Raw genomic sequence first — 12,886 nt, forward strand, 5'->3', positions numbered from 1 at the left:
CGTGCGTCGGGGGCGCGCCGAGGCCAGGGTGCCACCTTGTCAGGGTCACCCTGGGCCGCTCCCTGCACCCCTCCGGGCGGGGGCTCGGCCTTGCGCTTGCCCCCCTCGCACGGGCCGAGGCCGGGGGGCTAGGCGTGCCCGCTGCCAGGGCCTGGGCTGGCGCCGAGCACTTCTTGTCTCTGTTGGGCCCGCTCGCCAGCTCCCCGACTGCCTGGCCTCCGTTAACCCTTTCCTTTCTCCTCTGGAGCGCTTCCTCTGCGTTTTCTACACAATTAAGGCCTTACCTGGCCTCAGCAAACCCTTTGCAGCCTCCTCAGAGAGCCAGCCAGACCCCCACCCCTCGCCAAATCTGGCAGAGCCACCACCCCGAAGACACTAGCCGGCCTGGGGTGTTCTCAGCCTAAGTCCCTGCAGACATGAAGAAATTCCTTTACTGCCAAGCATGTAACCCCTGCCCCTCCTCAGCTAGTTCCTCCTCCCCACTTACCTCCCAAACCAGGCTGCCCCGCCCTGGCCCCTCTCCTGGCACCGCTGCCCCCACGCACAGTGCTCATCCCGCGCAGAGCCCCCCTCCCACCGTCGGAGTCTAAAGCTGTGCTAAATTCTACCGCTCTTGGCTCCTGCGCGGCCTCGCACCCCCATCCAGTAATCATCTCACCCTTTTGGGAAGTGACCTGTTGTGCCGACCTGCTGTCCTTTGCCTCCCACCCTGTGGCTCATCAACAGAATTGTCAGTGGCATCGGACCTAACCTGTTCTCCAGAAGCAAGGGACACTCGTCCATTCAACAGACATTTCCTGAGCCCATGGCTTGTCCCAGGCACTGCCCTGGGCACTTGGTGCAGCATCCACAACACAGAAGGAGAGGGAGGGGTGGAGGAGCTGCAGGTGGTGTCTGAGGGAGGGGCCCCATGGTGACCGGCTCCAGTGGGGGCCACTGCTCAGAGATCACAGTCAGGCTGTTTGCACCAACCTCCTAGTTCCCGGGATTTCTCCGGCCCATTCTTACCACCAGCAGGCACTATCTGAGCTGTTCTCAGCCCCAGCTCGTGCCAGCAGCCCGGGGCTGGCTCTGAGGCTCACATGATCCCCAAGGTCATCTCCTTCTCCCAGGGGCAGGGGCAGGCCAGACAGAGAAACCGGCATCTCTTTAGGATCTGGCCTCAGGCGCTTCCCAGACTGTGCCTTGTCACCTTGCAGAGGTCTGGTCTCTGTGCTCGCTCTTGGTGCCCTAATCTGTAAAATGTACAGCACCACCACCCCCTCCTGGGGGCCTCCTCCCAGAGTTAGGAGGCTGGGTCAGGGAGGAGCTCTTGTGCAGGAGTGGAGGTGAGTTGGGGTGCTAACCGAAAGGTCTGCGGTTCAGAACCATCAGCCTCTCTCCAGGGAGAAAGATGGGGCCCGTTACAGCCTCAGAAACTCACAGGGGCAGGTCTACACTATTCCGGAGTTTCTGACTCAAGTTCCATCGAGTGCTGGCAGTGAGTTTGGGGAAGGCACTGCCCCTCCCTGGTTCCTGCGCCACCAGACTGCTTGCGACTCTCACACACACACTCACCTCTGGCATGAGCCTAGCTGGAACTGGCCCCAGCCCACCTGGACAGCCCCTCTTCCCTCAAGACAATTGGAGTGGTTTTTTTCTTTTCTTCTTTTTTTTTTTTTTTAACCCTTCAAGTGCCCCTAGGCAACTTCAGTTCTCTCTCGGGCTCAACAGGAAAAAGTTTATTAGTTCCAATTAGCAGTCCCATTAAGGAGGGAAATTAGAGTGGTAATAAGCTCCCACTGATTGGCAAAACAACAGGTTTCCCTGGCCTCGGGGCATTAGAGGCAGTGGGTGTCAGCTACCTCTCCTGCCCCCAGCCTGGGTTCAAAGGGTTACGGCTGATGAGCTCTTAATTACACACTTACATTCATCTCTGTGCTTTGTTGTGATTTTAAGATCTGGAGCAAGACGCAGGCCTGCGGAGGGGGAGGGGCACGGAGAGCTGATGCCCAGGAAAGCAGGGGGATAGGCAACTGAAGCTCATTAAGGATGACGGAGGCCTGGGCAGGAGGGGGGAAGGCCAGATCCTCCTGGAGCCCCAGGCCCCCGAGGTAGCCTTACCTGTCCCTGTCTGCCTGGAGCAAAGCCCTTTGAGGGCAGTTGGCGGTGAGGGGGCCCTGACTGCGTGGAACAGCCCCCCAATGGTCCCGGCCCATGAGCCAGCCTGCGAGAGCTGGTGCAAGCTCGCCCGTCGGGGCCTCTACGTCTGCAGTGAGTTCCGTGGCAGCTTTCACCAGTGGGCCAAGGTTGGGGAGTGTGGCTGCGGGGAGGGGGAGGGGGCGGTGAGGCAAATGGGGCGATGAGCTCCCATTGTTTGCTCCTCTCTCCTTACCAGGCTCCCGGAAGGCCCCCTGGCATCCTGAGCTCTGGGATGGAGCCGGAGACGGTGCTGTGGGGCCCGGATCTGCAGCAGGACCCTGAGCAGAGCCACGAGGATGCTGACAGAGGTGAGGGCGCCGGGGTGGGGAACCAGACTGTGGGGGTGGTGGAGGGGCGAGAGCAAAGGAGAGGGAATCGAGAGCAGACCCCCATCCACTGCGTGCTGAAAGGAGGTGGGGGCTGGAGACTCCCTTTTCCTCTGTAGGCGCTGAAAGTGGAAACGACGAGGAGAGCTCCCGGCAAGAAAGTTCTGGGGAGGAGGTCATCTTGGGAGATCCAGCTCAGAGCCCAGAGTTCAAGGACCCTGCAGAGATGACCCTGGAGGGGCCCTCCCTGGCTCCCTCCACCCCCCAGGACTCCCCAGCCTCACCGGGACCCGCCAGCCCCTCGGACCTCCAGGCACCTCCAGACCCCTCGGACCCTGAGGTCGTCCCTGCTCCGGCCGACTGGACCAAGGCCTGCGAGGCCACTTGGCAGTGGGGGGCCCTGACCACGTGGAACAGCCCGCCCGTGGTGCCCGCCACCGAGCCGAGCCTGCGGGAGCTGGTCCAAGGCCGCCCGTCAGGGGCCGAGAAGCCTTACATCTGCAACGAATGTGGCAAGAGCTTCAGCCAGTGGTCCAAGCTGCTGCGGCACCAGCGCATCCACACGGGCGAGCGGCCCAACACGTGCTCCGAGTGCGGCAAGAGCTTCACGCAGAGCTCCCACCTGGTGCAGCACCAGCGCACGCACACGGGCGAGAAGCCCTACAAGTGCCCGGACTGCGGCAAGTGCTTCAGCTGGAGCTCCAACCTGGTGCAGCACCAGCGCACGCACACGGGCGAGAAGCCCTACAAGTGCACCGAGTGCGAGAAGGCCTTCACCCAGAGCACCAACCTCATCAAGCACCAGCGCTCGCACACGGGCGAGAAGCCCTACAAGTGCGGCGAGTGCCGCCGGGCCTTCTACCGCAGCTCCGACCTCATCCAGCACCAGGCCACGCACACGGGCGAGAAGCCCTACAAGTGCCCCGAGTGCGGCAAGCGCTTCGGCCAGAACCACAACCTCCTCAAGCACCAGAAGATCCACGCGGGCGAGAAGCCCTACCGCTGCACGGAGTGCGGCAAGAGCTTCATCCAGAGCTCCGAGCTGACCCAGCACCAGCGCACGCACACGGGCGAGAAGCCCTACGAGTGCCTGGAGTGCGGCAAGAGCTTCGGCCACAGCTCCACCCTCATCAAGCACCAGCGCACGCACCTCCGCGAGGACCCCTTCAAGTGCCCCGTGTGCGGCAAGACCTTCACCCTGAGCGCCACGCTGCTGCGCCACCAGCGCACGCACACGGGCGAGCGGCCCTACAAGTGCCCCGAGTGCGGCAAGAGCTTCAGCGTCAGCTCCAACCTCATCAACCACCAGCGCATCCACCGCGGCGAGCGGCCCTACATCTGCGCCGACTGCGGCAAGAGCTTCATCATGAGCTCCACGCTCATCCGCCACCAGCGCATCCACACGGGCGAGAAGCCCTACAAGTGCGCCGACTGCGGCAAGAGCTTCATCCGCAGCTCGCACCTCATCCAGCACCGGCGCACGCACACGGGCGAGAAGCCCTACAAGTGCCCCGAGTGCGGCAAGAGCTTCAGCCAGAGCTCCAACCTCATCACGCACGTGCGCACGCACATGGACGAGAACCTCTTCGTGTGCGCCGACTGCGGGAAGGCCTTCCTGGAGGCGCACGAGCTGGAGCAGCACCGCGTGGTCCACGAGCGGGGCAAGACGCCCGCGGCGCGCCGAGCGCAGGGCGACTCGCTGCTGGGGTTCGGGGACCCGGCGCTGCTGACCCCGCCGCCGGGCGCCAAGCCCCACAAGTGCCTGGTGTGCGGCAAGGGCTTCAACGACGAGGGCATCTTCATGCAGCACCAGAGGATCCACATCGGGGAGAACCCCTACAAGAACGCCGAGGGCCTGCTGGCACACCCCGCCCCCAAGCCCCCGCAGTGCCGGCCCCCGAGGCTCCCGTTCGGGGGGAACTCGTACCCCAGCGGCGCGCCCGACGGCCGAGCCGAGCCCCCGGGACAGCGGTTTAAGACGCCCGACGGGCCGGCCGAGAGCTTCAGCCAGCGCCTGGGCCTGCTCTCCTCCAAAGCCCACCTTTGCGCCCTCTGCGGCGAGAGCTTCCTGGATCGCGCCCTGCTGCTCCAGCACCAGCTTAGCCACGGCGGCGAGAAGCCCTGCCCCTTCCCCGATTACCGGACTGGCCTCGGGGAAGGGGCAGGGCCCAGCCCCTTCCTGAGCCGAAAGCCCTTTAAATGCCCCGAGTGCAAAAAAAGCTTCGGCCTCAGCTCGGAGCTGCTGCAGCACCAGAAGGTGCACGCGGGCGGCAAGGCGCCGAAGAGCGGCGCCGAGCTGGGCCGGGGCTCGTCCGTACTCCTGGAGCACCTCACGAGCCCCCTGGGGGCCCGCCCCTACAGCTGCTCCGACTGCGGGGCCGCCTTCCTCGACCGCCTGGCCCTCGCCAGGCACCAGGAGACCCACACCCCAGACAAGCCCCCCAGCCCCGAGGCCCCGCCGCCCGAGCCAGCCACCCTATGCACCAGCGCCCCCGAAGGGGCGGACCCCGCCCCCACGGGGAGTAGCAACCGCGGAGAAGGGGAGAAGCCCAAGTCCCGCTTGGAAGAGAGACCCTATTTGTGTCCCGAGTGTGGAGACGGCTTCAGCGAAGTCGCCGCCCTCCTGCTCCACCGGAGCTGCCACCCCGGGGTTTCCCTCTGAAGAGGGTGTGGAGAAAGCGGTCTCTCTCTCTCTCTCTCTACTGAGAGGCACACCGGCGCCTCCCAAGAAGAAAGCAGACGAAGGAAGAACACCCGGCTACATGGTAGAGAAAGCGGAGGCAAGAGAACCCGGGGCAGTAGTAGCTTTTACATCCGGGGCCCAGAAACCCGATCAAGTTGTTGCAGGGGTGGGGGGGAACCACTTATAAGGCAGCATAGAAACACTTGGGTTAGAAACCCTATAAATATGTAGGAAAACAAAATCCTTTTAAGTCTGTAGCAGAGAAAACCCTATAAACCACAGTGGATTAAAAAGCCCTATTACTTGTAGGAAGAGGTCCCAATACGTCTCTAGACAGCCCTATAGAACTGTTATCAGAGGCCTTGTGAAACTATAGGGTCGGGATAACCGTGGCCCTCAGAAGGTGTAGGCGAGCCTCCCATAAACCTATTTCATGGTGTCCATCCTGTCCGTCCACCATCCCCCGCTGCTGCCCCCCGAGAGTCGGGGTGGGAAGCCCCTTAAGGAAAGCGCTCACCTGGGGAGCAGCCAGACGGCATGAGACTAACGGCAGAGGCCCAGTGAGCTGAGGAGAGGAGCCAGCTCAGCGCACAGTGGGCTTCTTGGGCAAGAGGCCAGTGTCAGAGAAGCTATGTAGTGTGGGGGTGTGCAAGAGCACGGGGGAGGGGGGAAGGCCTGTGGAATTCCTTATCAAATATGAAGGCAAGGAAGAGAAAAAGGAAAAGATAGCAAGAGGCTGATGTTGGGGGGGGCTGCGGGGTGCACAGAACGTAAGGACACTGGGAACCCCACACACGAGGAGGAGGAGGAGGAATGGGGGGCTGCTGTGGTTGCTTTGAGGTGGAGAAATGGTTCAAGGGAGAACCCTGCTCACTCCTGGGTGGCCCAGAATTCGCCCTGACTCAGGACTGATACCCCTTCTCTCAGCTCCGAGAGCCACGCCAGGGACAGAGGGCCCCTCTTGCCACATTCTCAGGTCTCACTCTCAGGAAGGTTTTCCTGGAATCTTGCTGTGGTAACAGCCCGTCTCTCCGCCTTCTGTCCTCAGTGGGAGAGGGTGGTCCGCTGCTAATTGACCTCCAAAGAACACCGCCCTATAGAGACTCAAGGCCTCTCTGTCCGGTCCAGTCCTGTCTAGGCTTCACCCCTTCCAGTCTACCAGAGCCACGGTGGAGTCTCTGTGGTAACGAGAGACGGCAAGCTGATCAAGTAGAAAGCTTCAATTAGCCAACAACCTGCTTTTTGAAACTTTAGTCTTCCACTCCAGCTGTCCGTAAGGCAGCTGCAGGACAAGTGACTTGCTCCTAACTGTGGCTGGCTGACACCCCGTGGACGGGACCGTGGGTCCCAGAAGAGTTTACAGAGGCCTGACCACCTTCCCTGCCCTCCTGGTGCCTGGAGCCCTCTGAGGCTGTCATGACCCCACACAGGCAATGGTGGCCTAGTTCCTCCTCAGCCAGAAACCCGAGAAACAGAAGGAAGGAGAAACGGGGTTTCCCTGCCAGGCCCCTCTCCTGTTCTCACACCCCACACACGATTACCACACATTCAGCCACAGTCACTCACATGACTGGTTTTGTGTGTGTGTGTGTGTGTGTGTGTCCCTCAAATGGCTGGAGAGAGCGAACTCTTGAGAAAAACATGTTATTGAGGACACACATCTCTTCAGCCTGAGGACAACTTTGGTTCATGCTGGAGCTGAAAGGCGGTGCTGTGCTGACATAACACACGGGATGAAGTGGCCCTCCTGCGGCTATGTCCCCAGAGAGGGGGACCCGGATGCCTGCACAGCTGTGGGAGAGACCTCCAGCAACTCTACCTACAAGTTCTTTCACCCTTCATCCCCCTGCCCCTGAAGAATGATCCTCATCCTCAGGTTGGGAAGGATCACAATGTAGAATGCTTCCAGGCTGGGGGTGGGGGGAGCAAGCCATGGATGACTGCAGGGAAAAACCTTGTTAACATCTGCAGCCCCCCCCAAATGCCTGGTAGAAAACCCTGCTGAGAGGGCAGGGGAGCCTGCCTCTAGACCTCTGGTGAAAAACTCAACCAAGGGGACCTCCCATTCAGGAGGAGGAAAAGGAGTTAAATGCTCCAAGTCTAAGATTCCCCCCACCCCACCCCCTTTCAAATAAGAGCAGAAAGAAACTAAATTGTAGAGACAAGCCCCTTGTAAAGCTAGAAGCAGACCCCCTTGGAAACCAGCCTAAGGAACTAGTCCCCAGAAAATCATTCTGGGGAACAGCCTTCGGGGCCCAAGGGTCAGTCCAGGGGAGATGGCCCCCGTAGTCAGAGGCTAGGGTGTAGCACATCATAGGATGCTCGCATGTTGTAGGAACAGGTGAGGGCTGAGGGTCTCAGCTCCGGTACTGAAGGGAAGATGTGTGGGTGGACACGATTCATGGGGTCTGGGCTTTCAGCGCAGGGGAAAGGTGTCTCCGGGAGACCTTGTTCTCACTGGGCCACCTGCCCCCACCTCTCAGCCAGGTGCTTCCCCTCTAGCCAGCTGCTGTTGGGAGAAACGAAGGTGAGAGCTGGTTGGGAGAGGTGGCCCACCAAGTGGAGTGGCCTCAGCCCTTGCCACCAGAGCTGAGTCTGAGAGGCTTCGCACACCGTCCCAGCACTCGGCTCCACGAAGGACCCAGACCCACCCCACAGGGTTAAGGAAACACTGGGGGAGGAGAAAGTGCCCTGAGCTTAGGGTGACACTCGAAACCACTTGGCTCTGGGGGGTCAGATGGGAACTCTAGAGAACTCCTGAATTGTGTGTGTGTGTGTGGGGGGACTCGAAATCCTCCTGAGAAGCAGGGTTCCATGACACCCACACAGACCCCACTGCCCCCCACCGGGGCAGCCCCATTGGCTTGAGTTGTTGAGTTGGCCCGCCCCCCCCACCCCAAGCGAGGAGAGGCCCCACCCTTGAGTGTTTTGTGTCTAACCGTGTTGTGTCGCTGGTGGTCTGTCGATTCGTTGAAGAGAATAAAGGGAATAAGATGTCCCAGCGGTTTCTGTCTTTTCAGCCGAGAGCAATTGGAAAGAGCGTGCCCCATTTTCTCAGAACCAGGGCCCACAGGTGACCTCAAATGCTCATCTGCTACCTCTGGAGGGGAACCTGGGGGTGGGTTAGGGTGGGCACGAGGGGGAAACCTAAGGAAATGGTGGCAGAGCCAAGGAACGGAACATGCTGGTGCTTGGCTTCTACTCCAGCAAGCTGCTGGATGATGGGGCCTGCTGGCTCTGGTGCAGCTGGAGGGTCCAATGAGGGCCCCTCCCAGCCCAATGCCTCGCCAGGATGCCCCCCAGAAAGCCTGTCCTGGTATCTACACACACCTGGCTCAGCCCCTTCTCTGAACTCAGACCATGAGGAGAGATCTCCCTCTCAGCATGCTAGTCCAGGGTCTCACCCTTGTGGAGAGGCTCAGCCGGAGAAGAGGGGCCACTCACCTAAGAGCCACAGCAAGTCACTGAGGGAAAGCCCAGAAACCAGGCTCCTCCGCAGCCCAGCCTCTCCCCTCACCCCCACCCCGGGTTTGCCTGGGTGTGCCCCAGCTTCACACTGTTGGGCCAAAGAACCAAGAATCCTCCATGCCTGGACTGCCACCGTGATCTTCCATGGGCCTAGGCCTGGCCACGTGTCCTATAGGTGGCTGTCTGAAATCAAAGCTCGCTGTGGCCTGCCGCCTGCCTCTGCTTCTACCTGCCAAGGGCTTCCGGCTCCAGCCAGGAAACACACCCCCTCACACCCAACCCAAGTGCCTGGGGAGACAGACCCTCCCTGTCCCACCTCCCACTTCCTCATCTGGACAATGAGGGGAGGGGAGGAAGGGGTGGGAGAAGGGGGTGCAGGTCCACTCTGCCATTTCACATTCCCTGCGTCCCCAGTTCTAGGGGCAGTGAGGTATCACAGAGCCCATTCCAGTGAGGACTTCTGAGCAGGCACAGGAGCAGAGACTTAAAAGGGGCCCTAGAACTCCCCACCCCCACCGCCACCCCAAGATGGCACCTGCCACAGCAGAGGGCTGGGGAAGCCTGCTGGCGGAAGGGACCTGCGGGATACGGTCTGCAGGGACAGGGAAGGCGGAGAGGCAGGGCTGGGCGGATTGGGGATGAGAGTTGGCCGCGAATCCAGAGTGGGCGGAGAGTCTCGTTTTAAGGTTTGGGGATAGGGCACTATTTGTGCTTCTTTCTCTCCACAGGTGCAGCTCATTTTCGTGGTCTAGTGCTTGGGAACCCAGGTGGTGTCCTGGTTGGTTACCTGTTGGGCTGCTAATGGAAAGGTTAGCAGTTTGAGAGCCCCAGCCGCTCCATGGGAGAAGGTGGAGACTTTCTATTGCCAGTAAGAGTTCGTCTTAGAAATCCCCAGGGACTAGTTCAGCTCTGTCATATAGACTCGATATGAGCCAGTATTGACAGTGAATTGGGGGGGGGGGCAGGGTGCTGCGGCATGCTCAGAAGGACCCCTGGTGGCATAGTGGGTTATGAGTTAGGCTGCTAAACACAAGGTCAGAGATTCGAATCCACTAACTGCTCCCTGGGAGACAGGTGAGGCTTTCTACTCTGGTAAAGACAGATAGTCTTGAAAATCCTTTGGAGCAACTCTTTTCAGCCCTCCACATATAGATTGAATAAGCATGGTGAGGGAGTACCAACCGACAAACACCTTTTCTGACTTTAAGCCAGTTAGTATTCTCTTGTTCTATTTGCACAACTGCCTCTTGATCCATGTACAGGTTCTGTATGAGCACAGGGAACTGATTTGGAATGCTTAGGCTAGCCACAGTTTGTTGTGACACACAGTTCAATACCTTTGTCAAGTAAACCCAAACATCTTTCTGGTAGTCTCTGCTTTCAGCCAATATCCATTTTACATCAGCAATGATAACTCGTTCCATGTCCTCTCCTGAATTCACGGCTACCACCGTTGTTGGATGACCTTCAGCAAAATTTTACTTACATGTGATATCAAAGGTATTGCTCTGTAATTTGAGCATTGTTGGGTCACCTTTCTTTGGAATGGGCCCAAGTATGTATCTCTTCCAGTTGTTCCAGTCTCCCAAATTTCTTGGCCGACATAAGTGAGTGCTTCCAGTGCTGTTGAAACATTTTTATTGGTATTCCATCAATTCCTGGAACATTGCTTTTGGTTAATGTTTCCAGTGCAGCATGAACTTATCCCTTCAGTATCATTGGCTCTTGATCATGCTACCTCTTGAAACGGTTGCATTTTGGCTTCTTCTTTTTAGTATCGTGGCTCTATTCATTCCACCTTATTTTATGCTTCCTGCATCATCCAGTATTTTGCCCATAGGATCATTCAGTATTGCAACTCGAGGCTTGAAGTTGTTTATTCAGTTCTGTTTAAGATATGCCAAGCTGTGTGTTTTTTAACTGTAGGGCTTTGCACATTTCATTATATTTGGCTTTGTCTTCTTGAGCTACCCCTTGTAATTTTCTGTTCAACAACTTGACTTCATCATTTCTTCCATGTGCTTTATAGCCACCCTACAAGTCAGTTTCAGAGTCTCCTCTGACTTCCACCTTGACCTCTCCTTTCCTTCCTACTGACCTTTTCCTTTCTTCATGTCTGTTTCTGACATCATCCCACAGCTCATCGGGTCTTCTGTCAGTAGAATGTAATGCATCAAATCTGTTCTTGAGATGCTTTGGGCATGCAGGTGGGATAGGCAAGGTCATATCTTGGCTCTCACGGACGTTTTCATTTTCCCAGCTTTAACTTGAACTTGCATGAGTAATTGATCGGTTCTACAGTCAGCTGGTTTGAGCTGCTGATGATATTGGAACTTTTCCATCGTCTCTTCCCACAGATGTGGTCAACGTGACTTCTGATTATTCCATCTGGAGAAGTCCCTGTAGATCCTAGCCTTTGTGTTGTTGGGGGAAAATGTAGTTATTATGACCTGCTTACTATCATCCATCTAGCAGAATTCTACAATGAGATCTCTACCTTCATTTCTAGCACCCAAACCATCGCAGCGTTTGCGTTCCACCCACCAAGAATTATCCAGGCATTTTGATTGCATGTTTGATCAAATTCAGACTGAAGATGCAGGTAGACTTCTTCCATTTCTTTTTGTTGTTGTTAAATCATTTTATTGGGGGCTCATACAACTCTGATCACAATCATACATCCAACCATTGTGTCAGGCACATGTGCACCTTTGTTGCCATCATCGTTCTTGAATTCTTCAATTTCTTCGCACTGGTTTTGGTGGTTGGTGCATAAGTCGGAGTAACAGTTGTATTGATTGGATTTCCCGTATGCAGAAAGACATTATCCCATCACAGACAGCATTGGACTTCAAGATGGACCTGTAATTGCCCTTTTTGAGGGTGAATGCAACCTCATTCTTCTTGTAGAATTCTAGGCACATTAAAACCTGATTTTCTGATTCAAAATGGCCAAGATCAGCCTATTTCAGCTTACCTGGAATGTTGACCTTGATGTGTTCCATTTCATTTTTTTAACAACTTCCAAGTTTCTAAGATTAATACTTCATACATTCCAAGTTCCATGTACTAACATGTTTGTGGATGTCTCCTCTAATTTTGAGTCCTGCCCCATCAGCAAAGGAAGGTCCAAAGGTCGTACTTCCACAGGCTTTCTCCGAGTCAGTGTGGTTGAGAAGGTAGCTCTTCCTCCAGCATATTTTTAGTGTCTGCTGCCCTGCGGGCTCATCTTCTGGTACAACCTCTGACCTAGTCATGAGGTTTTCAGCCACTGACAACGTTTGGTTGCTAGTCACAGGGTTTTCAGCTAGTTTCTCTGAAGTGGACAGCCTGGTCCTTCTTCAGTCTGGAAGCTGAAACCTGTTCACTTTGGGTGACCCAGCTGGCTTTTGAAATACTAGTGACATGCCTTCAGAGCCCAGCCACACACAAGCCACCACTGTTCAACCTGACTGGAAGTGGTGGAGTTTAGCTGTGGCCATACAAAGATATGTAGAGGGGTCAGTCACTTCTGACTCCTAGCGGCCCTATAGGGCAGAGTAGAACTGTCCCTGGGTGTTTTAAGACGGTGCCTCTTTACAGGAGTGGGAAAGCCTCATCTTCCTCTTGGGATACAGCCATCGCTAGGGATAGACTCGGCCAGGGCAAGTGACTAAGAGGTCCTGGCCTAGGAATTGCGGAAATAGTCCAGCTCAGGTAGTGAGGGCACGCTGGCAGCTGGGGCATCGGAGGGAAAACTCCAAAGAGGGAAGGGCCCCAGAACCCGAGAGTGCGCCCAGAGGTACCTGCAACCGGTCAGTGTCCCTAGTTGCGAACAGGACTGGTCCAGGCGGGGGTTCCTGCCTCTCCACCCTAGAGGCTCGGGAATCATAGCCAGAGACACTACTTGGGGGTGACGAGTCAGAGTCCTGCGGCCAGGGGCCCATGGCCCCAACAGTGCGCAGGCTGCGCGACAGTTCCTTAAGAATGTAGTCTGTCCGTCCTTGGTCCCGACTGACATTCTGGGCTCGGGCTCTCTTAGAGGTCAGAGCCTGGCAAAGCAGATTGACACCTGATCCTTTTTTCCACCTAATCCATTATTAGGTATGAAGAAGCCCCCACATTTCAGCTGCTGTGGGCAGGGCGGCCATCGCAGGGGAGCTGGTCGAGCAGCAGGCAGCGTGGGTGCGGCCCTGGACTGGGAGAGCCGGGCCCGAGGGGACGCGGCCTGACCGGCAGAGGGCGCGCG

The 12,886-nt window shown here is 57.2% G+C and overlaps 1 protein-coding gene across 2 annotated transcripts; it reads left to right on the plus strand.

The window, feature by feature from the left end:
• The first annotated feature begins 164 nt into the window (after window positions 1-164).
• Window positions 165-8,188, plus strand: ZNF629 (zinc finger protein 629). 2 transcript variants are annotated; one of them, XM_004705652.3, is made up of 3 exons: window positions 165-2,288; window positions 2,378-2,489; window positions 2,627-8,188. In XM_004705652.3, exons 1-3 carry the CDS (start codon window positions 2,184-2,186, stop codon window positions 5,167-5,169), a joined length of 2,760 nt encoding a protein of 919 aa, XP_004705709.2. In that variant the 5' UTR covers window positions 165-2,183; the 3' UTR covers window positions 5,170-8,188. The 2 variants fall into 2 exon arrangements, with proteins under 2 accessions (XP_004705709.2, XP_045142022.1); XM_045286087.1 differs by having other exon boundaries at window positions 165-2,253.
• Window positions 8,189-12,886: the final 4,698 nt, after the last annotated feature.

The sequence above is a fragment of the Echinops telfairi genome, unplaced genomic scaffold (assembly GCF_000313985.2).
Source record: "Echinops telfairi isolate 266 unplaced genomic scaffold, ASM31398v2 ScPeMD7_5;HRSCAF=22, whole genome shotgun sequence".
Lineage (NCBI taxonomy): Eukaryota > Metazoa > Chordata > Mammalia > Afrosoricida > Tenrecidae > Echinops > Echinops telfairi.